Source organism: Protopterus annectens, chromosome 8.part0 (assembly GCF_019279795.1).
Source record: "Protopterus annectens isolate FY-2018-M chromosome 8.part0, PAN1.0, whole genome shotgun sequence".
Lineage (NCBI taxonomy): Eukaryota > Metazoa > Chordata > Ceratodontiformes > Protopteridae > Protopterus > Protopterus annectens.
The window spans coordinates 1,027,419,580-1,027,447,573 of NC_056741.1; the positions used below are offsets into that span (position 1 = coordinate 1,027,419,580).

Sequence of the window (27,994 nt, forward strand, 5' to 3'; positions counted from 1 at the left end):
TTGGAGGGATTCTGAAGAGGTCTTGGACGAAAACGTATTGTTAGTGATCAGCGTTATTCTTCTGTTCTGTGCTGTGTTATTAAAGGTCCTGGGGCATAAATGACAGTGCTTTTTTCTGGTTTATTGGTGACTGTTTCATAGCACTCTGTCCATTTTTGGTGATATGATTGGAGGTATATGTCATCTGTATGGTATGAGAACTTTTTTTAACAAAATTGGCTATTATCACATTTTTTGCATTTAATTTGAAACCATTGTCCTTGCACCAGTTATTAACACTGTCTAAATTGATAACCTTTGTTCAGCAGCAAAAGATCAATACACTTATGTACAGCATCAGGTACCTACCTTCTTGCATACTTCTTGTATCCCTACACAATTCTTAAGAGGAAAATGCAGTGGCATCTCAGAAATCTATGCAGTCATGCTAGGTAACCTCATTATTATATAACAAATATAATGCAAGCCTGCCCATTGTAATGACACTTTTTTGTCTCTTCACAGATTTAATATTTGAGAACAGATTCTAAAATAAGGCAGTTATAAGATCTCACACATCATCATGAAAGGAAGGGAGACCACGGGATTCTGATTGCTTTTTCTGGGCAGTATGATATTTGCATGCCAGAGAAGGAGATTTTATAAACAAGGAGGAATGTGACATTTCCAAATGTGGTAGGAGGCGGTCAGAATCTGGAAGGCAACTTTAAAGTTCAGTCTGCGCCTTTCAGCAGTATGTTCCAGATTGCAGAATCAGTCAGTGGAAATACAGGAAGATGGCATTCACTCACGAGTGGAAGTTGTATCTGACCATTTTTCAGGAGATCATAAGAGTTTTGTGTGTGTGTGTGTGTGTGTGTGTGTGTGTGTGTGTGTGTGTGTGTGTGTGTGTGTGTGTGTGTATGTGTGTGTGCGTGTGCGTGTGTGTGTGTGTGTGTCTGTTTCTTTAGGTGAAAACTGCCTGTTCTGTACCAATGTCTTGTGTATTGCCCAAACACAGTACACATACATTTCTTACTTAAAAAAAGCAAGCTGTTTAAGAAATATAAAACCAGAATCAGTCAGCCTTATCTGTTGGGCAGTTTGGAATGAAAACCTTGTTTCAGCTTGCTCATCCACTCCTCCAGATCTCCAGCAGGTGTAAAATATATACCTTGTCCTCATTTTCTTAAAATACTAGGAACATGAACAAATAGCACATAGTTAATTCTAAAGCTGGCAATTTCTAGTGCAGTTCAGAAAACTCATCTCTGTGGTCATGTAAGATGTGAAACCACATAAAGGAGTATTTTTATTTTTTTATTGGCAGCCAGGAAAAAATGTGTTTCAGATATTCACATCAAGTGCACTTTATGCTAAAACCTCAAATTTTTCTCTGTTTAATTCAGATTTTCTGACTGGTAAAAGAAAAGCTTGTAAAAACTTTGCTAAACTGAAGTCTGAAATTTGAAAAAAGTGTAGGAGTCATGCCTTCACAAAGCAGTTAGGATTCCCAGTGCTTTCTCTTTAAGATCAAAAGTTCTGAAAATAACATCATGAACTCCGTTGTCAGAATTTCTCTCAACCTGCAGACATTGAGAATAGGTACAAAGGCTCTTGATAAATAAGTACATCCAACCACAAATCTGGACAGCAAATTAGTGTAACATTTGAATACCAAATATACTTCCCAAGATGGCTGCACACTGATCAAAAGCATGGCTTTCTCTCTGCCAGTGTAAAAAAGAATCTGAAAGGCAAGGGCCAGGAACTTTGTCATTTTTAGAAAATGTAATTGCTGGCTAGTAACTACATTGCCTGTATGCAGGTAAGGAAGAAGAAAGTAAGAGAGCTTGAAAAAATCAACTGGAAAAGGTGAAGAGAAAACACTGACTGGGAAGAATCCTGCAGCTGTTTATCAAAAAGTGTTTCATGCTCCAGCTTTGGTGTAAGACATGGCTTCCAGTATTCTGGAGGAGATATAGCTCAAATGTGCTCAGAGCTGATTAAAATAAAACACTTGAGTACATCAGCTGAAATAACAGGCAGAAAAAATGGAAGAAGCTTTAAACAGATATTCAGATGAACTAATAAAACTGCAAAAATCAGAGATCGAAATAAAGAAAAGGCTGGCTGTGTATGAGACTACTCTGGATGAGATGTTTAAAAAGAATGGCAAAATTAGAGGCCAGAGACTTGCAGCAAAAGCTGAGATTTTCTACTGTATGAGAGAAACTAGAAGGAACTGACTATAATAATTTTTTGAAGGTACAAATAAGCATCAGAACTAGTATTTCACACCAGGAACTGTTAATTGAAAGGGCATACTGTTCCTGTGCTCCAAACCTGGCCATGAGAAAGTAGCCAAAACCTGAGTTAGTAAATATGCAAACCTACCAGCTGAAAGAGTTGATCCTGACAAAACTATGACAAAAGGGCAAAGTATTAAAAGTTGGGGAAATAAAGAAAAAACACAAATGGAAATGTTTATGGAATACATAAACATGCCAAGGTTAGAAGTAGATGAGTCTCAGCAGTTAACCATTAAAATTGGAGGAGGTGTGATAAAAATTCTGATGTATAACCAGCCTGCAGGAAAGTCTCTAAGAATAGATGTTATTCCAGTAGACGTTTGGAACCTAGAAGGGAAGAAGATAAGGATCTTGGATGTTTTGCGTAACAGTATTTTAAACTGAGGGGAAGCATCAGCATCCTGGAAAAAAGCTGTGGTGGCTGTAATACCTAAAAAGGGTAAGGACCCATTATATCCAACTTCATATAGGCCCATTTCAAATTTTAAACAGTGATTATGAAGTGTTTGTCTATAATGGCTAAAAGAATGGCAAAAACGTTGCCAAAATAGATAGATATGGATAAGTATGGTTTTGTGGAGTGGAGGTAAACATTTGACAACATTAATAGAACAATGATCTATTCAGAGGGAAGCGGAATATAAGAAAATACTGCTGCTGTTGGTGGGTCTTGATGCAGAGAAGGCATTCATCAGAGTAAGCTGAGATTGCATGAGTAGGGCAATGGAAGCATTTGCATTTCCTGATATAATAATAATAAGGTTAATTAAGGTGATATGTCAGGGATTGGAGGCCAAAATCAAAGTGGAAGGGTTCCTCTCTGATAGGTTGTGTCTGAACAGAAGAACCATGCCGGGATGTCCTGTTTCCCTTTTGTTATTTGCGGTATATTTAGAACCACTAGAAAAGAAAATAAGGAACTCAGAAGTTCAAGGATATAATTGGTATTGTAAAAATTGGCTTTATTTGCAGAGTATATTATTTTGTACCTGATGAAACCAGAAAATTACATTATTCTTAGACAGTTCTGTTTTTTTCAGGTATTAAAATTAATGAAGATGAAACAAAAGCTATAGCTGTAAACTGTGTGCCCAAATGTGAACTGGTTCAGCAATACCCATATGTATGGGCACTTAATAAAATTAATTATTTAGGATGATCTGATTTGAAGAGATATTTTAGAGCTACACAGTTAACGCTCTTATACACAAGCAGAAATCTAAAATTCATAGTGGAAAGTGATGATGATGAATCAGAAGATAAATTGAAGAAATAAGTAGAGTGGGATTTTGGATGCAGATCTTTAGGGAGAGTAACAACAGTTATACAGAATACTATATTTATAAAGTAGCAGAAAGTATACTAAACTAAGCCAACTCTGGAATGGATAAAGAAGATTCTGCCGTTAGGGATGAATGCAATCAGTGGTACAGAGAATAGGCAAGAGGGGGGTGGAATTTACTGGATGAAGCTGGGAAAGAAGCCAAGGTATTGGGAACAAATAATTAAAGAAGGAAAGGTAATAGAATGAGAAGAGGCCAAGAAGACATTTGAACTGCAGACTTGAAATTGCCTTATCTGTCAGGGATTTATATAAGAGGATAGGCAAAGAAAAGGGGATAGGGGTATCCTAAGTGAAAGACCTGCACTGGTTAAGTTTTTAGTTGAATCTACAACAGAAGCTTTTGTTAAAAATGGTTAATTAGTAGAACATATAAAGTATTGCAAATTAACTAGGGGAATCTATCAAAAAAGGGAAGTGTTTGCATAGGTACTTCCCAAGCAGACTCCAAAGAATTTTGCAGATGGCAAATGTTGGAGATGTAATGAGAAAGAAGGAATTAACTGGAAACGTTTGTTTTTGGAGTGTAATGACCTGGCAGACTTTAAAAATCCCCTCTAAAGTATTCTGCCAGAAATGTTGGCGATCAAATGAGAGTAACTAAGGAAATTATTTTTTTGAGCTGGGATACAAGATCTGAATTGCCTACCCATAGTAAAGCCTTGTTAAGTTTAATTCTGGTGACTGCCAAAAAAGCAGTTACTAGAAAATGGAAATCTAAGTTTAAAGCTACCATATTTGATGTAATGAATGTTGTAGCAGTGATAAAACATCAGGAAGTGTGATCTTTAGAAAAGGGTAGGAATAAATTGCATAGAAAAAAATGGGAAGAGTGGGAGTAATGCATGCAGAAAATGTTTTGGAGGATGAATGAGGTTTAAGAGAAGGCAGGCATTGAACAATTTGTGTTGGATTGATTATATTGTATAAACCGATGTATGGTGGTTGTAAAAGTGAACTTTTTAATATGGTTTCATTCATTTTATATAAATGCAAGTTTGTGTGTGTCACAAGTGATAATTCAGTAAAATTGTTTAAAAAAATTGAATTACAGATATGTAGCACACAACTCTTCCCACTCTCATTAAGACTGTGGTATAATACTGAGAAATACAACTTCAAAAAAGCTGAGTGACAAAATGCACAAATCTAAGCATGTTGTAATAGTCACAGTGTAAATTCTACAGACTTTAATGAATGGTACTGCAAGAAACCACCTTACAAAGTCAATTATTTTTGCTTCTGAAAAAAGGAAATGCAACACATGGATCATTTTTCTTTAAATTATTAGAGCTACCAGTATTTTGGTCATAGAATCCAGTTTCCTGTGTGCCAGACAGCTTCAAAATCTTGTGGAATGGGAAGGATTCAGAAAATTGTTTGAAGGCAATAATCATCCCTGAAATTAGAACCTGTATCCAAAATTGGTACATCATGCTATGGGGTAAATCAACCTCCAGAATAGGTACAAATGAGAGGTCTGGTTCTCAGTTAATAATATATTGTATTTACTAACATTGTTATGTTATTGACATTTGCTTCCCATTCATCTTCACGTGTTTCCCTTTTACTTGGGACCAATCATAGATACTTATATATTTTCCACTTACTTGACTTCTCGAGTAAGATTCTATGAGATGTTGAAATCGGGAATGCAGTTTTTCTGTTACATTGCTCTTCAGCTAATTCCAACTTCTTTTCACAGGGTTTCGTCTGAAATCCGTTACAGGAAGCAACCTTGGAATCTGGTGAAGACACTGATTGAAAAGAACACGTGGAATGGAATAGAAGATTACTTCCATCACTTAGGTACGCCAGTAGATAACAGTTAAAACACAGTACCATGAAAATAGAATTGATAATCTTAGTTTGGTTCTTTATAGGTTTCTATTATCACATAGGTATGCTGAGAGATACCAGTTAAAACATGGTATCAGGAAAGCAGTAGTGATACAAACTTAGTCTGGGACTCTAAAGGTTACTCTTATCATATAGGTATGCCAGGAGATACCAATTAAAATGCAGTACCATGAAGGCAGTAGTTATACAAACTTAGTTTGGTACTGTATACCCGTTTCTGGTTCCCTTACCCTAATACATCTGATAGGTAATAGGAACCTTTCATTTTCTCATGATGAGGCCTTGAAAAGGAATTTAGGAAATTTTGTATGCATATTTATTTTGTGATGACCTCTCTGGCATTGGCATTTATGCATGCACTCCAGTCCTCTTCCTTTCTGGTTTCCATCTTTGTTTGGTATCCGTACTCCTAACAAAAATAAGAGCATGTGCTTTTTGTAAGCCTCTGCTTCTGAGTACAAGCCAGCGTCTTTTTTTTTTTTCCACACGAGTTGCATTAACAACAAAGCACATATATGTATGAAGTCTTTATGCATGACTGTATAACTAAAGATTAGTTTTGCATGTCTGTCATGAATAAATTCTGTAAATGTTTCATACATGATTTTTGTGTTCAGTAAATCTTTCGTGATGTGTTCTCTGGTTACACACTCACGGACATTTGGTGTCTTGAGAAAAAGTAAGAGAGAGATTTTGTTTTATCTTATTGTATTTGGAACTAAGTCAGCACTACAGTCCTGTTTCAGAGTTATGCATACATGCCTGTTGGCTAATTGGTCTGATTTGGAGGGTGTGTGTGTGTGTTTAGACACACAGATAGTCATAGAGTGATAGTAGATAAGCAGATACACTGATAGAAAAATAAAGTTACAGTATTGGAAAGTGCAGTGTGAAACAGTATTTACTCTTATTTTGGATTTAGAGAAAGACGTAGATATGGTCTGTGTTCATCAGTATAGAAATAGCTGAGTGAAGTATGTGAATATGTGTGTTGCAGCAAAATGAACACTGGCAATGGCAATGCATGCTTTCATTGTTAAAGCTTGTATTGTAAATGGAATGCTCATGTTGAGAACTAAGTTGGTGTAATTTGCCTTTGACAATGTGATAGGTGAGTCATTTAGGGGGGGTTATAATTTATTTTGGGGAGGGTGGTAAGAATGTGGACTTGGGGTACCTCCACAGGTATACACATTGGATGCTTTCAGATGTTAAATAGAGAGTAGTGCTCCCATTACAAATAAGTAAAATGGCTGATGAATTTTTATATTTCTTAGCTTAGCAGAATGTTGGTATTTCTATGGACTGCTCATACTGATGATGACATTACTTTTGCAGAACGAGTGCTGTATTCTGACATGGGTCATGTGATTTTATATTTCTTTTATGCCTGTTTGTATTCCCAGAGTCTGAGTTATTGAAAGCTGAGAAGCTAATGATAACACAAGGCTGTATCAAAGAAAATGGTCTGCCTAGTCTTCGAAGGAGGAAATGCACACTGAACCGGAAGTCACATCATGAGACACATGGTCCTGTTGGCACCTTAGCAGATCAAGAGCTCTCCAGCAGGGCTGCCATTACCTCAGGTAAGGAGTAATGAGTTCCACCAGTACTCTGTGTTTATTCAGAAGTTGTAAAGCAAACACTGACATGGAAGGGCAGTAACTGTAATGCTTAGATCCACAAACACGATGCTTTTTTAACGTTTACCTTAATTAGCAAGTCATGTAGTTAGATTATGCTATCATGAAGCACTTCTTCACAACACAGTCACCAGCAGTTATTTGGAAGCTGATTCTTGGACAGGATGAGCAGGCCTAGGGGTTAATTTGCCAAATGTTGCTTCAGTACCATAAACGCGTGCATGCACACACACACACACACACACACACACACACACACACACGCTCACTCCCCAAGTACAGAGAGATTTCTTGCACTGATATATTAAATATTCTAACACTGAATTGTTAAATCTTCTGAGCAGATGAAGTTTCCTGAGGTGGAAAATATAGATACAGGCTTCTGAAAGTGATGAATCAATCTTTTTTGAGTCTGGTCTTAGTAAATCAACTGGTTACCCATGGATGGTGACATATGAGTGGGACCAGCTACCATTCATCCTCAGCGCATCTTTTCTGCTGCTTCACTTGGTCATCTCTCTCATCTTTCCCCATTCATACTGCATAGACTACATTGATCCAGACAGAGCAGCCAGTCACAGTCCACTCAGATTCATCAGCTTTTGTTGTCCATTACTTCACCAGTATGCATCATGTCCTGGCTTTGGGAAAACATCATGTCTTCTATCCGTAACTCTAGCCATCATGGGATAAAAGGGTGTCTTCTTTTCTTTTCTTAAAATGTCATATATCAACATCTTGTCCAGCCAAGTAAAGCATAGCTGACATAGCTATTATAAGTACTGTACATCTCACAGATCATTCTGTCATACTAATAACCTTCACATGCACATCTGGTTTGTAATTACACACTGCATCAGTATGTACCATGACATTTCTTTGACCAAGACACATTTCTACCTAACAAGACAACCAACAGAGCACAAGAAGGTGTATTTTCCCTTGTTTTATTCCAACTTTTAAAACACTTAAAAATCCCTTATGTCCGGTTAGCTAAAGCATAGCTTTATGACTAGTAACAGTCGTAGTTTAACAACTTTCACCTTTTTTATCGTATGTAACCATCATGTACACAGCAGACCTTCTAAATCAAGAAGCTTCCCCAGTGAGGGAAACCAAGGAAAGTCCCCAGTCATGGAAACCAGTTTTCCGGTTAATTATTTACTTTAGACTTAAGTTTACACACTTCCTCAGTTAATTGTCCTGCTATTCCGTCTTAACCTATTAGTGTTCAGTTTTCATCTTTCACACTGGGGTACAATTCTATCACTTAATAAGTTCATAGGTGTGTACAAGCCTAATAGACATCCCTAGCATTGTGCCATCTGACTTTCGTTACCAGTGCCTCTATCAAAAAGAGCCACTGGAGTGATCCCCAGGGTATATTTTCTATTCCCCATCCACTCGTCAAGGTTTCTGTTGAAGAGGGCCAGTGAGGTGCTCTGCTTGACATGTATGAGAAGTCTAGTCCAGAGAATGGGCAGTCTCTGGGTTATAAACCTGTACCTCCAGCATGTTCTATTGATACTGGTAATGAGATTGAGGTCTCTGGAGTATGTTGTAGTTAACTAGACAAACTTTTGAATTTAAGTGACGTTTCCATACAACAAAATAATAATTTGACAAATTCATAGTGTTGAACAACCTTCTCACTGTTTACTATCATTTGTAGTTGGTCTTCCACCCCTTTACCTTAAAGTAAGCATGCAGATATGTATTATAGACCTTGTTGTCCCCAAGGCTCCAATCAAATTTCCTTTTGGTGCACATAGGTTCATACTAGGCTATCTGCCCTAGGGCATTTATAAGCCTAGCCAGAGTGTGTTTGGCTTTCGCCACCCATTTTAAATTAATTTTGCTATGCCCTTTTTTGAGGTTAGTATACTGTGCCTCTGTCTAACAGTGACACAGAAGTGATACCCGGGGTAAACCTACGATCTCCCATCCACTCATCAAGATTCCTCTTGAAGAGAGTCAATGAGGGACTCTGCCTAACCTGGACTGGGATTTTATTCCAGAGTGAATGGAGCCTCTGGGTTATGAATCTGTCCCTCCAGCATTTCCTATTTATTTCAGTACTGAGGTTCAAGTCTCTTGAGCACGTAGCTCGATGGGATTTGGATTTTCTGAGGTGCAGCATGTCTATTAATTCCGTGTTGGACATGGCTTTATACGTCAGGCACAGATCGCCTCTTAGCAGGTGGTATGCCACTGAGTAGAGCTGGAGTTTCTTTAACCGGGCAGCATATGGCATCTGTTTGAGCGCTTTGATCCTCTTGGTGAGGTACTTTTGGGGTCTTTCCAGTTGCTGCAGGTGTCTGGTAAGGTACATCCCAAAAGGGGCATTGTACTCAATTATGGGCCTGATGAGGGATGAGTAAAGAGGCACAATGACCTCCCCTGATCTAGATGTGTATCCCTTCATGATTAGGTGGGCTATATAAAATGATTTTCTAACCACTTTGGCCACGTGGTTGTCAAATGAGAGATTGCTATCAACTTGGGTCCCCAGGTCCCTAATTACTTCTTCTGTACTTAATGGATTACCACCTATGTGGTAATTTGTGGGCACTTTGTTTTTGCCAAAGGGGATGACTATACACTTTTTGGCGTTTAGCTTGAGGCCATGGCTCTGGCACTAGTTGTCTGTTTCTATGAGGCCCTTTTGGAAGATGCTTGTTTCGGCTGGAGAGTCGATTATGGCGCCCAGTTTGCAGTCATCTGTGAACTTGGTCAGCCACAATCCTTCCGTGTTGGCCTGTACCTCCGAGAAATATATATCGAACAAGAGAGGTCCCAGGACTGAGCCTTGTGGGATGCCACTTGTAACTGGTTTGGAGTCTGACGTGGCTCCAGCAATTCTAACCATGTGGGTTCTGTCCTTGAGCCAGTTTGCAACCCATCTATTGATATAGGGGTTTATATTTAAGCTGGTGAGCTTATCTATAATGCCCGAGTGGGGTATTGTATCGAAGGCTTTTGCGAGGTCCAGGTAGGCTGTGTGGACCACCTTCCCCTCGTCAATGGCCTTGGTGACTGTTTCAAAGAAATCAACCAGGTTTAAGAGGCAGGATCTGCCCTTAACAAAGCCGAACTTGGTAGGATCCAGTGTCTGTAGGTCCCCAATATCTTTATTTATGAGGTCCATGATGATCCTTTCCATAGCTTTGCAGACCAAGCTAGATAGGCTTATGGGGCAGTAGTTTCCAGGATCCGTTGAGGCACCACCTTTGTGGAGAGGGACCACTGTTGCTGTACGCCACTCTTTGTGTACATATCGTGTAGTAAGGCTGAGATTGAACAGTAGTTTTATGTTTGGGTTTAGCTCTTCTTGGAGTTCATGTAGGACGCAGCCCGGGACACCGTCTGGTCCCATTGATGCTGTGTTTTTTGCTTTGGGGAGGGCAGCTCTTACCTGAGCATCTGAGATGTCAGGGGGGCAGCACTCTGCTGGGATAGATATTTGCCCTTTTGGTGGGGTGGGGGGAGTTTCAACTGAACCTGTCAGCGAGGATGTTGGCAATGTCTGTGGGTTCGGTGTATTTTTTGTCATTTTGGACTAATTCTGAGCATATCTGGGAATTCCCACCCAGGGTCCTAACATAACTAAAGAAAGCCTTGTGATTATCCTTAGTGTCCTGTGCAATTTTCCTCTCGAAGCTGGCCTTAAGACGATTTTATGAATGCCCGTAGTTTTTTTGCGAATACTGATCAGAGATGCCTTCCCTTTTTGGGATTTTACTCTATCATGTAGTAGCTTCCTCCTTCTGTTGTATAGTTTGTTTATGGCTGGGGTCCACCAGACAGGATGTCTGCCTTTGGAGGATTGGGTCTTGGTTTTATTTGGGATTGCATGATCCATGCATTCCTGAAGGTGTTCATAGAATGCGTTTATAAAGGATTCTGCAGTCTGGGCCGTATTTTCCACAGGCCTGGGGTCTTTGAAGGATTCCACCTCTGTTTTGAGGAGTGTGAAATTTGCTTTAGAGAAGTTTTTCACTGTGGTTTTCAGGGCAGGGGGTGGAGTCGGGATGTGGATATCCAGTGAGATTAGTTTATGGTCTGATCTTACCAGTGAGGGATACACTTCTGGTCTGGAGCATAGAGTCCCCATGTTGGTGATGATCAGGTCCAGTATGTTTTCCCCTCTTGTGGGAGTGGTAACAAGTTGTTCCATAGCATTTGAGTTTATAAATTCTAGGAACCTTTGGGCTAGGGTGTTGGAGCTAGAGTAATGCTCCCAGTCTATGTTTGGAGAGTTGAAGTCGCCCAATGTAATGGTGTTTGGAGAGACCTTCATATTTTCCAGTGTTCTCAGGAAGGCTGAGTGGGGTTCCTGGGTTTGGGAGGGTGGTTTGTAGCAGGCTATAAACTGGAAGGCAGTTTTACCCACTGTTAGTTGCACATGGATAGTCTCTGATGCTTCGTGCTGTGCCACCAACCTGGAGGTGTGGGTATCTTTGACGAATATTGATACTCCCCCTCCTTTTGTGGTTCGGTCCAAGTTTTGGGGCCGAAAAGCATGGTATGAGGTATAACCTGGTAGTGCTGGGGTGCTCTCGGGAGCCTTGAACCAGGTTTCTGTTACTGCACAGATATCTATGTTCTCCATGCTAAGGAGAGTTTCCAGTGTGTGCATCTTGAGGTTTAGACTTCTGGCGTTGAGTAGCATTACTCTTAGTTTTTTATCCCTTGTGATACCTATGGAGGTGGGTTTGTCTTTTGAGCCTTGCCTAAAACAGGCACTATGGGGGTAGCAAGAGCCTTTGCCAGTATCCAAAAGCCCAGGGGTGACAGGTGCAAGACGCCCGTAGCGAAGCATCGTGGCTTGTCGAGCATGTCATCCCAGGCTGACAGGCATTGGATCCCCTTTGAATGACACCAGTACGTAAGCCAGTTGTTGAAATTGATCATCTTGTCTTCATATTGTGGCATCATTCTTGGTTGAGGGTAAGATGCTTCTCAAGGTCAGGGTCATACCGGCCTGGGCTACATGCTCAGGGAGCTCCTCTGTCACTTTTCATGTAGTCCAGGGAGGTACGTCTCAGGTCATTCACACCAGCATGGACAATGACTGAGTCATATTTGTACTTGCCTTGGAGTGACCTGAGTGCTTGTGTTATGTGGCGGATCCTAGCGCCCGACAGGCAGCTCACCGTGACCTTCTCCTTGTTCAGCCTGGTGAGTGGGACGTCAGTGTGCCTGACGATAGAGTCACCTATTACAAGTGTATCAGGTGTGTTGTTTAGCCTTAAGGGGCTGTGACTGTTCGGCACACTGGCTTTGTGAGCTATGTGTTGCACGTGGTTTGTTTTGGGGTAGCGGTTGCTTGGGTGTCTGCTTTGCAGGTCTCTGCTGCTTAGGCAGATTTTTATTTAGAGCCTCCGAGTATGTTTTTGTGTGTTTGTGTTTGGTTTGCTGTCATGGTAGGTCTAGGTGAGGCTGGAATTATAGTGAGTGTGGTTTCCTTCTCCTCCTGACTGGTTTTGCCAGAACATCTCAGTCTTGCATTAATTGCATGACTCAACAGATATATCTCTGTATGCTATCAGTTTTGTATAGTTATTACTTTATCATATTCTTTACTGTTTTTCAGTCCATAAAATTGTTATATGTCCATTATTGTGCCTTTTTAAATCTGGTATGTATTGGCAATCCCACATGGTTATTACTTCACCATGTTTTGTAAGTCAGCACTACCAAGTATTGCCCTCAAGGACCAGTAGCTACATAGACTTGCTAACTAACAGAACAAGAAAAAAATAAGATGTTAAGGTTTGTTTAAAATTATCCAATATAATGCACTACTGAGTTCAGGTAATTATTTAATCACATGGTTAATACTTTATCGTACAACAATTGAAAATTAGCAGTACAATTTCTGTATGTCTAATATTTCACCATGTTCTGTCAAGGTTAAAATCAATTTATGAGCAAGGGCAAAGTCCATTAATGCAAAAGAATTGCAGCCTAAATTTATATTCTTCATAAAACTTGTCTAGACTCATTTCAAAGTTTTCAATTGTCCTACTGTTTTTACAATATTGGGTAGTTTATTCCAGTGTTCAACCATTTTGTGGAACCTTTACATCTTTTAAACATTTTCTGCATCTTCTGGGTCATGTCAAACAGCACTTACCTAAAACCTTCTGTAACCTCACTAATTTTAACCCTGAGACATTTAATAGAGTCCTAACTTCCCTTACCTGGTCTTTCCTGAAAAATATTGCACTCGATGAAGCTGTACACAAATCTAACACACTTTTCCTGAAAACCCAACATTGTCTGGCTCCAATTAGAGCAAATAGAATACAGAATCACCATACTTGTTGGTTATCCAGTCATAGCAGGTACCCAATTCATGAAGGGGATAGGGCGTGGAAAGTGTGGTTAAAATATAGACCCCACCAAAAAAAAAAAAAAAAAAAAACCTTAAACCGTACTTAAAAACTGATTATCACAGACAAGAAAATACACCCTTAGTTAATCAGTTTTTCAGTCCTACAAATTCTGGTCTTCTATTAGTAATGCAATTCATCCTAGAATATCCACGACTCCTAATGCTGCCCCAAATAGCACTCCCTAATGCTGCCCAGTTTACTTCCTAATGCTGCCCAGTTTAACACACAATTTTTATTAAGCCTTAAAGCTCTTATTAAAGATATTCCACCTAATAATCCTGATGTGTTCTCCTCATACAGCAAACACCCCGTTTCACCATAAAACACATCCGGACCTCCTACATCAAATCACTGCTCTTTAAGTTGAAACCCTGTTCTCCTTCAGCAGGTAATCTCTTAGCAGAATACCTCAAGCTATCTGCCCGTTCTGTAGCCTATCCTTTGTCTGCTCTAATTAACAGATCTACCAAGGAATCGTACATTCCTGTTGTGTGGGAAAAAAAGTCTTCTTTATCCCCCTTTATAAAGGAGGACCCTCATCTGATATAACCAGTTGTAAACTTACTGCCATATTATTCTGTTTGGCAAAACTTCTGGGGAAGTGCATTCACAAACAACTACTCAAGCATGTCATTCAGGGAAAGCTCCTGACCCCCACACAGCATGGTTTTAGACTTGCCCATAACATTGCCATAGCTGTATTAACCTTCAGAGATGCTATTAACAATACCAAAGACAAACCCAGACTCATTTTTATCTGTATTCCTTGATCTCTTTAAAGCTTTTTACTAGTTTCTCACCAAAACCTTTTCTGCCGTCTGTCTTCCGTAAGGCTGTCACAGTCCACACAACTGTGGTTTAACAATTCCTTAACTGATGGATACTAGTCTGTTAAATAGCTCTCCACCTTTTATCCCTTCCTTCCTGTCATTACTAGTATGCCACAAGGCTCCATTCTCAGCCCTCTACTCTTCAGTATATTCAGTAACAGTCTACATAAATCCTGTCAGCAAGCTTCCATCATACAACATGCAAGTTACGTTAACTGCTAATTTATTTATTTATTTGTTACATGTGTTAACCAGGTTATGTCCAACTGGGCCAGAAGTCCGTTTTCAGCGGAGACCCAGGGAGAAAAGCTCCACAGGTAGTAACAAAGCTTACATTAATTATAATTAATATAATGTAGTAGATAGTATAGCATACAAACAATAGTACACATGTATACAGTCTGTAAGCTTAAACAGAAATTCTAATTACAAAGACTATTGTTAAGTTAGAAATACTAATTACAACGTGTGCACAAAATAAAATTAGCAGTGCTGAAAGGCATGGAGTTGTTAACTATGTACAGAATGTCTGAAATCAAAAAAATAAAAAAATCCTGACAAATTAAAACAGTGCAAGCTGTTAATGGGTCAGCAGAGTTAGAGCAAAGATGGAAGGAGTATATTTAAAGATGAAGTAGGCTAAGGTATGGGAGGTAGTAGAATTATATCAGGATATAAAACTCTATAGAGTTTTTTATCCTGATATAGTATCACCTGTGTTTGATTCAGTTCGTGTTGGTGTTTGGTGAAGGTAGTAGAATTAGCCTGGAGAATGACAGGAGCAAAGCCAGTGTTTGGCTAGGTAATTTTTCAGGAGGAGTTTGAACTTATGGTGGTGAGGATTTTGTGTGATGGACTGCGGAAGAGAGTTTCACAATTTGGCTGTTTTATGGGAGTAAAGGGAGTCACCATGGTAGTTGTGGGAGTGAGATACCTTTAGCATTAGCTTGTTGGAGGACCTGAGAGACCAGGTAATAGTACTAGGTTGGACAAGGTTAGAGAGAGCGGGGCAGTTACTGGGTTGGTATATTATTTTGTGGGCCATGGTCATTTGGTTGTATGATAAAAGATTAGGGAGTTCTAACCAGTTGAGCTGGGAGAGGGCAGTGCAATGATGAGTCTTGTAAGGCTGATTAGTAGCAAACTTGGTTATTTTGTTGTAACAGGATTCAAGGTTATTGAGCTCAGACTTGCGTAGGTTTGTGAATATTTGATATCCGTAAAGGAGGGTGGAAAGCAGGTGTGACCGAGCAGTGGCTATTCTTGCATTCTGAGTGAGGTATGGTTTAGCCCTATAGAGGGTACCAAGTTTGGCATGAACTTTCTTGATGGTAAAATTGATATGCTTGTCAAATTTTAGGCACTCATCTGTTGTGACACCTAGCAGTTTAGCCTGGCTAGTGAGCTGTATTATGATTCCATTTGAGGACAGGATTGTGAGAGGGAACTGTCCAAGTTTGAATAATTTGTTTCTAAAGGCAATAATCTTAGTTTTGTTTGGGTTAAGTATGAGTTGATGTGCAGATAGGTATCTTCCTATGTCCATGTTCTGAAAGGAAGTTTGCATTTCTATTTTAAGTTCTTGTGAGGGGGTTGAGCATATAAATGTGGAATCATCGGCGTACTGGACAATGTGAGCCAGTTGAGTTGCAGAGCTGAGATTGCTAATAAATATGCTAAAGAGGAGGGGACCAAGAATGGAGCCTTGGGTTGTGGTACGCCGATTGAGATGGGGAGTAGGGGGGAGAGACTGTTAGCCCATTTAGTTGCTTGCTGACGGTTGGAAAAGTAACTGTGAAGCAGGTTAGGGATGCAGTAGTGAGGCCATAAGATGAGAGTTTGTCTAGAAGTAGTTGGTGAGAAAGAGTGTCAAAGGCTTTAGACAAATCGAGAAAGATAGAAGAGAGAGAGAGTGACCTTCATTTATGAGATTGAGAATGGTACTGGTGAAAGATATTAGAGCTGTGCTAGTACTATGTTTAGGACGAAAGCCGTGCTGGGAGCAAGACATCAAGTTGAGACTAAGTAGGTGATGTAGGAGTTTTGTGGATGCATTTTTCTAATAATTTTGCAAGGGGGGAGAGGATGGCTATGGGACAGTAGTTGGTTAGCTCCCTGGAGGGTCCGCCTTTGTGGAGGGGAATGATTTGTGATATTTTCCAGACAGGAGGGATGTACTATTCTGTAATTAAACAATTAATCAAGATAGAAATGGGATAAGCGATAAAAGGAGCTGAAATCTTTAGAAAGTCATTAGGAAGTAGGTCAGATGCAAGACAACGGGGTTTAAGCGTGATGAGGAGTTTTTTTATGTAGTTGGTTTGAATGGTAAAAGTGAGGAGGTTGGGATAGTCCTGGGTAGGAGTAGGAATGGTAAGTGGGTTGGTGCTCTGTGTTCCTAATAGGGTGGTTATGGATTTAATTAAGTTTGAGTTGAACTGGGTAGGTATAGGGTCAGTGTTGTTAGGAGTGACAGGGGCAGGGGTAGGGGTATGGCCAGGGCTAAGGAGATAGTTAATGCTTTTCCAGAATTTTTGAGGGTTGTTCAGATATTTATGTTGACTGGATAGGCAGTAGGTTTGTTTGTCCTTCTTGATTTGTTTTTTAGCTAAGTTATGAATCTGTTTATATGCTAAGAGTTTGGCTGAATCTCTAGGTTTAAGTAGCAGTTTGGTGTCATTTGATAACCATGGTAGTTGCTTGGTTCTTAAACGAACCTTCCTAGTGGAGCAAGGCTGTTAAGTATGTTAAGGAAAGTGTTGCTAAAATATTGGACAGCCAGGTCAAGGTGGAGGTGTTTAAGTGTTAACCACTCTCACTCTTGAAATAATAGGTTAAAGATAGAAGGGGATAAATGTTTTGTGCTACGTATGTATTTGCAGGAAATGTTATTTTGTGTATAAATGCATTTTCTGTAAAGAAAAGTTGGGGAATGGTCACTAATGGAATCTAGCAGGCATCCTACTAGGTAATGTAGGGTGGGGCTGTTAGTCAGAATCCAATCTAGGGTTGACTGCTTATTGGAAAGTTTGTCCATGTGAGTAGTACAGGTTATGGTTTGAGTGAAATTGAAGAGGTTTATGTGATTTGAGGGGGTACTAGATGTGCAGGAGTGCCAGTCAAGATTGAAATCACCAAGAATTATAGTTTATTGGCTGAAATTGGTAAATGCCCAGGACAATAGATTTTCAGTTGTAGAAAGATTGTTGCCTGGAGTGAGATAGACACTGAGGATAATTATGTTTTTGTTAGGACTGATTATGAGGTGAGTTGTTAGGATTTCAGAGTTGGGTAGATCTGGGTAGGTACAGTTATGTAGTTCAACTTTGAGGGTGTCCTTAAACATAATGGCAACACCACCACCTCTTTTGTCTAATCTGTTCTGTCTAATGATGTTATAGCCAGAAGAGATAACTTCATTATCTTTATTATGTGGTTTTAACCAGGTTTCTGTTATTACGGCTATGTGAGGTGAGTAGAAGACAAGAGTTGTATGGAATTCTGCAATTTTATTAATGAGGCTGTGCAAATTGAAACTGGTAAAATGTTGGTCTGTGGAAGAGGTTTTAGGGAGGGGAGCAAGGGGTGGGAGTATGTGGTAGATTGGATAGGAAGAGATTAGGAGGGGTGGGGGCTGTGAGCTAAGTTATTCTTTGGACCTGGGTTGGGATGGATGTCAGCTTGGAGTTTATAATTTTTGTCAAGGAGTGTAGTAGTAGATTTCTTACTTTGTTGATCAACTTAGTATATCTAGTAGTTTTGTGGTCGAGCTGGTGTGTTTCAATATATTTGAAGGGTGTGAGAGAGGTACAGATATTATAAAGTTGTGGACTGATGGCAGTGTGAGAGTGGGACTGACAGTGGTGGGAAGGCAGTGGGAGAGTAGGAGAGCAGTATTGTTTGATGTGGTATGTATGGAGAGAGGTGGAGTTGTAGGTAGAGTAGAGAAACTACAGCAAGATGGTGTAGGCTGTTATGGAGTAGTAGGGATGCATGATTTGTAGATATGTTGCAGAGTTGAGATAAAGGGTGGAAAGGGGAGAGCAGGAGTCAGTATGAATATGTAAGGATGAGAATGAGCAGTGGAGAGGGTGGAGAAAGGGGAGGCGGAATAGACAAGTCTGTAGCTGGGTATGGATAGGTTGAGGGAAAGTGGGTTTGTTTTGGTTAGGTATAAATCTAATTACTGTGGGGGGTGGGTGATGATGGGGGTAGGGTAGGGGAGCAAAGTCAGTCCAATCAGAGCGGGTTGAGCCAATATCCTTCGCAACAGAAGAAAGAAAGAAACAATCACCTAGAGTGAGAAGGTAAACTATAGCAGGGAGCAGACTGTTACTGCTGTAAGTAGAAAGGAACAAGCAATAAAATAAAATAGGTGGGAGGGAATAAGGAAAAACAACAGAGAATAATCGTAGGAAGAGAACAAAAAGATAAGTAAAGAAAGAAAAGGTACTAGTTAGGAGAGGAGTCTATTAAGCCAGAAGATGGCAGACATAAAATATTTTAAGGTAATTATGTGAAGGGAGAAACTGAATTAACTAAAAGAAGCTAAATTTAAATGGGAGAGTAAAGACTGCAGTAAAAGGGAAGGGGGGGGCTATTTACCTTAATTACTTTAACTTTGTTGAAGATTGGCTATAGGAAAATCACCTGCTACTAAATCCCCCCAAAAATAACTAACTTTTCTTTTTTTTTTTTTTTACAAAATCCAGTTTTACAAAAAAAAAACTTTAAAAGTTCTACCTTAAATAATACCATGATTGAAGTTACTTTAAATACAAAGCTACTTGGCATGACAATTGAAGGCAATCTTAAATTTGATTTACACATCCACAACAGCATCGAGAAAACCCAACAAAGCATAGGCGCTCTGCATAAATTAAAGAAATTCTTTACAAACTTTGCCAAAGTAACTCTACCTACCACTTACCTTCTCTCCTATATGGAGCCCCTGTCATGACCAACCTACAAGCTTCACTTAGTTCTAAACCTGAACAATGCTACAACAAAGTTGCCAGATTTGGTTACCAAAAAACTTAAACCCACCACCATTTGGTACTAAAAACACTTAATTGGCTCAAACGTCCTCATCACCTTTCTTATACCCAGCTCATCTTAACACATAAAATTATCGGATCTGTATTATGTGATCGAAAAACATGTTCATTGAACTTGTTTTCATCGGCACATAAACAGCGAAAACACTAATCACCGAATGGCCACTTCAGTGATTTTTTTTCCCATGGGAAAAATCATTTGGTCAAAGAAAAACAAAACAAACATTCAAACCCTACAAACTGGGGGGGGCTTTGCCCCCCACTCCCCCCCCCAATGTGGTGGGTGTGCCCCCCACACTCACCCTAACTAAATACACCAACTCCAAGATCACACTACAGTGGGGAAACGGGAAAATTCTTGACGACGGCCAAGCATTTTTTCTCCTAGGAAAAAATTCGCTGAAGTGGTCGTTCTGAGATTAGTGTGTTCGCTGTTTGTGTCGATTAACACATTTTTTAATCCTGTAATATCGACCCAATTATCTATACCCCATTTGCCTGTCCAGCAATTAGCTCCATACTCTGTTTCTACCAACCAAGTCATCCCTTTCAGTCAAATGATAAACAGCTGCTTACCAGAAAGGGCTGCTGGGGTCAGTCTCTACTCCATGTAGCTAGTTCACATAGCTTCTTTTAACATACTTCATCACTTTCTTATACGTCTGTTTAAAGGACTAAATCACTTAATCTTCTTATCCCCTTTCAATACTTCACTTTATTGTAGTACTTAAATTACTGTACCTGTTTCTAATTAGCCAAATAATCATTCCATCATTACTTCTGTGCTAACACTTTAACCTGCTATTCCCTGTAGTACCTCATTTAATGTATTTCGTAAATTGCTCCTACCTGTCTTATACACCACTCTATCTGTAAATTCGCAATATAATTCCTGTGTATTACTGTTTGCGAATATCAATACAAATTTTATTGTACTGACTACAAATGCTATGTATTCACAGAAACTGCATTATACAGTTTGTTATTGTAAGTATTAATATACATTAAAATTGTTACCTCAGAGCTTTTTTCCCCAAGTCTCCACTGAAAAGGGGCATCTGTGTGCAGCTAGATCTTCCCAGTAAACAAATGTCAATAAGTAAGTTAATTAATTAATCAATTAACTAAGTAACTAAATTTAGAATTCCCCTGCAGTCTGTTTTCCATCTCTTGATGAACTTTTCAAATCCAAACTTTGTACTAGCATTTCCATATGATTAATACTTAAACAGTAATTGACGAGTGGGTGTGGGTATATTGAGGATTTACACATGGTTGGTGTGGTTTTATCATGAGGGTGAAGACAAAGTCAATCCTGTGTAAATCCTCATGTATACCTACACTTGCATTGTTTCCTCATTCTTCCATCTTTGTTAATGTACTGTGCATGCATAGGGGACTTGCATTCTCATGCTTGTACAATACATCAGTGCTGTGGAAAACAAACAATGGAGAAAGTAAGATCTCTGTTGCATTTTTTATTGAACTATAAAATATGGAGAATTTAGAGGTACGAGAGAGTCAGGGCAGAAATAAAAGGAAAATCTGGTATGTTTCTTTAGTTTTGCAGAACGTTCTTGATTTTTCTTGTATTTACTTTGCCTTCCATATGTACCGCTCAACCTCTTAGCTCAAAAAATCGTGACAAAACCTTAAATAATGGGGGAACAAAGGCCCAGAAATAGGAACCAGTTGTAAATGTTGATCTTATGAACTTGGAAATGTAAAACCAAAAAAAAAAAAAAAACAAGTGAAATGGCAACCAACACAGCAGAATAAAATATAAAACTTTAATAAGAGCTTTTGCAGAATTATCTGCTTCATCAGACCTAAAATCAAATGAAAAACACACAGCTTATGTATAGTAATATTAATTAAAACCAATTAAAACATTTAAAATATTTACATACTTGAGCCTTTAGGAGCAGTTTTAAAGGTATATGACCATTCCAACCAGGCATCCTATGGGCTTTTAAAGCTGTTATCCATTTAAATTCCATAATTTCCACGTTATACACAGTATCACCCTTCCGAACATTTGTTTGCAGAACCAAAAACTCAAAATAATGATGCCTGTTATCAATTATATATTGAGCAATTGCATTTGAAGCATTACCTTTGTGAATGTCCCCCAAGATGCTGCAAAATATGTTCCTTAAGAAGGCGTGTGGTTTTGCCTACATAAAAGCTAACACATTTCTGACAGACAGTAAGATACACTAGATTACTACTGCAACAGTCTGCATAGAACCTAGGAGTAAACACCTTCTCTGTCACTGGATGGATAAATGTTCTCTGTTTAGAAATGAAAGCACAGGCTTTGCAGCAATGACAGAGGTACATACCCAATCTGTCAGAAATGTTCCTGTGTCCCAATCCAATGTTAACATTGCCATAACAAAGCTGTTGCTTCAAGGAAAGATTGTTCTTAATTATAAAATTTGGGCTGTTGCCTACCACTTCCTTGATACTATTGTCAGCCATGAGGATGGGCCAGTTCTTCCTCACAACATCACGTATTGAGCTGATGTTACAAGGATACGTTAAAATTAATTTAGTAGACTTATTACCCTGAACATGTTAACCTGTTGGACTCTCTTCTAAAAGAAGAGAAATAGGGATGTGCTCCTTATACCTGGAGTAAGTTAGCATCATGAGGAAAATTATTAAACCCATTTTATGTATAACCTTTATTTATAAATCCTGATTCAACCCTTTTTAACACCAAAGTCAAACTATTACTACTAGTATATAACCTGGACAATCTCTTGGTTTGTCCTTTTACAATATTAGGAAAAATATGTTTGGGATGCATACTACTACAGTGTAGAAGCCCATTTTGACAGCATGGTTTTTCTAAACAATATGGTGCTGAGCTGACCCTCGATGGAAGTAATTAAATGTACATCAAGAAAAACTCAATACTATCAGTAGATGTATTAACAGTAAACCTTAGAAATGTAGTACTATCCTCCAAATCTCATACAGAATTCTGCAGGGCACCCTCCAAATCTTGCCAGAGTAAAAAATATCATCCACAAATCTGCCATAATACTTAATATGGGAGGTAGAAGCATGCAAAATAAAAATATGATCTTGCTCCCATTGTGCCATTACTAAACTGACATAACTGTTCATGCAAATAGTATCCATTGCGACCCCCTTTCTTTGGATATAATCACATTCAAAACCAAAAACATTATTTTCTAATATTTATTCTAAAAACAGACAGATAATAGAAATCATACTGTGTGACTAGTCATGGTGCTGTGAAAGAAGTAACCTAACCATGTCAACGTCATCTCTATCTGTATTGGGGATAATGGTAAACAGTGTTTGGACATCCATAGTCACTAGCATGCAATCAGAAATATCACCATGTAAATGAACACAGTCAAAGAAAGAATTAAGAAATGCTTACTATCTTTCAGGACTGCTGGAGCCTTAACTAAGACAGATTTAAGTTTTGCTTCTGTGAAAGCAGAACTTGGAAATCTGCTAGAATAACAATATTTGTGTTATTGGGCATTTCCTGAAGGATACGAGTCTGAAATTGAAATGTGTGCCATTATTTAGTGACTTCTTTCCTCAGTGATTTGTTGGAAAACCCAGATTTTATGAGGAGCAGACCAAAAATATAAGGCAAAAAATCTGGACAGTTTAGACGTATCCATCCATAGCATATACTAATAGAAGAAAGTCTGGCTGTTCACTAGTGCTACAGCAATCAGACTTTGGTTTACAATGGACACACTTCATGGACTGACCAGTCAGTGTGCATATTTTTGAATAGTAAAGAGCTATCATTGTATAATACACTATATTTAATTATTTTAAAAATTTCAGTAAGCATCATCATTTTGTAATCATATAGCTGCAAACATTTCATAGTCATATGTTTCATGCTTCACAGTATTCTGGTGAATCTCCTGTTAAACCTTGTCATTTGATCGATGCTATACTGGATTTCATTTCAGACTTGTCAGCAACATTTTCATAGGTTCATAGGTTCATAGGTTCATACTAGGCTATCTGCCCGAGGGCATTTACAAGCCCCTATAGTTTTTTTATTTACCGCCACCCCTTTAGTATGATGAACTATACCCATTATTTTTTTGTGCTGCTGTTTGTTGAGTGACACCTGAGTAATCCCTGGGTCTGTCTGCGATCTCCCATCCATTGGTCAAGATTTCTCTTGAACAAGGCCAGGTGCTGCCCTCATCTATACGGGATTATTCCCATTCATAGTAAATACTCCATCATATTTTTAATATTTAAACCATTTCACTAAACATCATAATTATAAGTAGTAACAAAGCATTGTTGTAATTATATGGTTAATACAGCAACTTACCCAGTGTAAAATTCTTGTTCTCTTTTTCCTAAAGTTTTCTCTATATTATGTGATGTGTAGCAGTTACAATAAAAGTCATAATTATTTGGTTATAGAGGTACAAAACTGCTTTCAGATATGAAGAATTCTATTCCATTTAGACCTAGCATTAAACCTTTTCATGTGGTTTAATACACCACCATTTTTTATGGTATTTACAAATATATATCAAAACGTGTTGTAAATATTCATTCAGATTGATACCTCACTTTAATTCGATTCATGTCTAATATTGGTATTTTCAGATAATTACTTCACCATATACATCATTGTCTAAACCAGTATAATGAACTGTGCCCAAAAAATTATTTAATTTAGGTTGTCTCTCAGAGACACTGTTTTGAATACTGGTCTCTGTGTAGAGTAAAAATCAAATACTTATAAGACATATGTGCCAGGACTAACAAACTTCAATAATATATTTGTTCGACATTCTGGCAAACATGAATATGTCTAAAAATCTCTTTTATACTGTCCAAATATTCAAGAGAAGCCATCATATCTTCCAAGCCAGCTTGTTCCACAGACTGAAACAGACAAACTGCCGTCTTTTCCCCACCCAGTGTGCATCTTCTCCCTAGTCCTATTCATCTTTATTTCTGTAGCAGTACTCGTGTCTCCTTGTCTAAATGTCTGTATCCTCTTTCTCATCTTGTAGCTTCATTAGACTGAATATTTCATGTTTAAGCTTGCTTCAACAGGCGCTTCAAGAAATTAACACTGCACCAGTACAGAACACTTGTAATGTAGCTGTTGTTTTGTACTTCAGCTTTACTCTTTTACACTCTTCTTTTAATTCCAAAAATCACAGATGGTGTTTCCCAGTCATAGTGCATTAATCTTGCTTAACAGAAATTGGTTTGTAGGTTCATAGGTACTTACTAGGCTTGCAGTCCAGGGGATCATTGAGAAGCACAGCCCAAATTTCCAGTTGCCCCAAAGTACTAATTGGTTAAGTGACTCTTGCTGTAGGTCGCAAAGGCAAATGAGCGCTGAGGGAATTAGACCCTGTATCACAGGAACTACAGCTTACAGTCTCAACCGTCTGTACTAACAGCCGGAATTGATTAAGTGACCACAGTTATCCTTGTGTCAGGCTGCCACAGTTGCCAGAGAACTTGCTCTTTCTCGTAACACATCAAACATTCAATCAGTATAGATCTAGTCTGCTCATACAAACACTCAATCAGTAAAGATCTAGTCTGCTCATACAAACACTCAATCAGTATAGATCTCTTCTGCTTATACTTAACATCTCAGCAAATGTCTCACCATTGAAAACATCTCAGCAAGTGTTTCCCCATTGCAATCCCTATGGAAACTTTCTGAAACCTGTGTCATCTGGCATATTGGTTTTCACATGGTCAAGTCCAGCACTGTCTAATTTTCCAAAATCCCATATTATCTCAGATTTCAACTCCTTGTCTAGTTTTCCATTCCATTTGGCTGTTACTTTGTTTACATTGTTTTGTTATTTCTTCTATGTCTCTCAAATATCTATCATTAAGTATTGCCTTTGTATGTTTGCTGGTCATACAAAATTGTGCATAATGTACTCATCAACTTCTAAATGATTTGTGTATGCTTTAAACAATCCAAGTTCTGCAGTTCATTTCTTATGCCTTTCAAGCTGTTAGTTACCTCTTAGACATTTGAAATCACAAGAACTTTCTGTGGTTCATGGTTTGCAATCAGGAATCAGCATGGCCACTGTGCTTGACCTCCTTTCTTACTCATGGTTCACTTCACCACTAAATTGTTCACTTTCTGCTTTCCACCAAATTTCACATTGACGGAGCTATTTTTTTTTCACTTTAGAGGCTAGCAAATTTAATTATTAGATTTATGGAGTGATGCAAGGAGGCAACTAACTACCAAATATTGTGAGGCTTTCTCTTCCAGGTCCTGGTACAGAGGTGTCTTTCATTAGAAAACATCTTTATTAACCTTGAAGGTGTCCCTGCTGCTCTTAAGCTTTGAGCTTCAAGAGGTTGTCTAGTTGACTGCACAGCAAGCAATGAGGAGTGTTGTCCAGGAGTAATCTTCTAGAAATTCTAGGCCATCAGATTTGCTACTGTTAATGGCAGTGAGTAGTAAACTAATGTACCACTAATCATTATGCAGAAAGTTTTGAATTTGTACCTCATAATTGCCCAGATGCAGTCATCTTGTCCCAACAAGGCTTCACTTTCTGTCATTGTTAACCTTTCATATCTGAGTTTGACTGCGGTCCTATGCTTTGATGTATTCCTTTTGTCTATACACGTTGTCAGAGATTCTTGCTGCCATCATATGCCCCCTTGCCATAGTGACTTCCCCAGATGTGGATGCTAGTCATACACCATGATGCAACAAACATTTAGGTAAACATTGTGAGTTTGATAGCCACCTTGGATATGATAACCTTTAACTTTATTTTGTTACGAATATTCCCTGAAAAGTTAAGGTGTTTAATTGGGTGGTGGCAGCTTGCAAACACAACTTCTATCTTCTGAGTACATTTCAGCATCTAGCAGAGTTAAGCCATTTAAGAGAAGATAATCCAGTCCTTTTCTTTCCTTCTTAGATGGGGGAGCCTTTTTGGCTGTATAGTCCTGTCTTCATAACTGACCCGCTGATTGTCATTATGATTCCAAATGTGTGTCACTCGTATTGCCGAGTCAGAACTGCTGCGCTACTTTGAAAGTATTTCTTGCTAAGCATTAGCATAAGCATCCCAGGTTGTGTCTTACACGAGCTTCAAAATGAACTAACCCCCCCATCTCAAATCACTATTCAAACTCAGCCTCTCTACAGGCTGTGTACCCAAAGAATGGCGTACAGCAACAGTCGTACCACTCCACAAAGGTGGTGCCACAACTGACCCTGGGAATTATCACCCTATAAGCTTGACTAGCTTGGTCTGCAAAGCCATGGAACGCATTATCATGGAGCTCATTAACAGGGACTTTGGGAACCTCCAGACACTGGACCCCACCCAGTTTGGCTTTGTTAAAGGCAGATCTTGCCTCCTGAACTTGGCCGACTTCTTCGAAACAGTCACCAAGACCATAGATGAAGGGAAGGTGATCCACCCAGCATATCTGGACCTCGCTAAGGCGTTCGACACCATCCCACACTCAGGAATCATAGACAAACTCACCAGCTTAAATATCAACCCCCATGTCACGAGATGGGTTGCCAATTGGCTCTCAGACAGAACCCACATGGTAGTGGCAGGCGCCATGTCTGACTCTAAATCAGTCACAAGCGGAGTCCCACAGGGCTCAGTCCTGGGACCCCTCCTGTTCGGTATATATTTCTCTGAAGTACAGGCAAAGGTGGAGGGACTGTGGCTAGCCAAGTTTGCAGATGACTGTAAATTGGGTGCAATAATTGACTCTCCAGCTGACACAGACATCCTGCAAAAGGGTCTCACAGAGACAAACATCTGGTGTCAAAGTCACGGCCTCAAGCTAAATGCCAAAAAATGCATAGTAACCCCATTTGGGAAAAACAAAGTACCTACAAACTACCACATAGATGGGAATCCACTAAGTACAGAAGAAGTAATTAGTGACCTGGGTACCCAAGTAGATAGCATGCTCTCCTTTGATAACCACATAGCCAAAACTGTCAGAAAATCCTTCTATGTGGCACACCTGATCACAAAGGGTTTCTCATCCAGATCCAAGGAGCTGATTGTGCCCCTTTACTCCTCACTCATTAGGCCCATAATAGAGTACAATGCCCCATTTAGGATGTACCTCACTAGACACCTGCAACAACTAGAAAGACCACAGAAGTACCTCACTAAGAGGATTAAGAGCCTTAAACAATTACCCTATGAAGCACGACTAAAAAAGCTTCAGCTCTTCTCAGTCGCTTACCGTCTGCACAGAGGTGACCTATGCCTGACCTATAGGGCCATGTCATACCCTGAACTAATGGACATACTTCACCTCAAAAAAACGAGATCCCTCAGAACCACTCGTTCTAGCAACTTGAACCTGTGTACAACAATAAACAGGACATGCTGGAGGGATAGATTCCTGTCCCAGCGACTCCCCTCACTCTGGAATAGAATCCCAATCCATATTCGACAGAGCTCCTCTCTGACCCTCTTCAAGAGAAATCTTGATGAATGGATGGGTAATCGTAAGTTCTACCCTAGGATCACTTCAGGAGCCCTGTTGAC

At 39.2% G+C, this 27,994-nt stretch overlaps 1 protein-coding gene across 1 annotated transcript in view; it reads left to right on the forward strand.

Annotated features, from left to right (window-relative positions):
- Positions 1–27,994, forward strand: part of GRAMD1A (GRAM domain containing 1A) — a 1,293,980-nt gene that overhangs the window by 1,159,768 nt on the left and 106,218 nt on the right. Inside the window, exons 13-14 of the mRNA XM_044079359.1 lie at positions 5,339–5,442; positions 6,900–7,079. Coding sequence (XP_043935294.1) covers positions 5,339–5,442; positions 6,900–7,079 — 284 coding nt within the window. The remainder of the gene's footprint in view (positions 1–5,338; positions 5,443–6,899; positions 7,080–27,994) is intronic.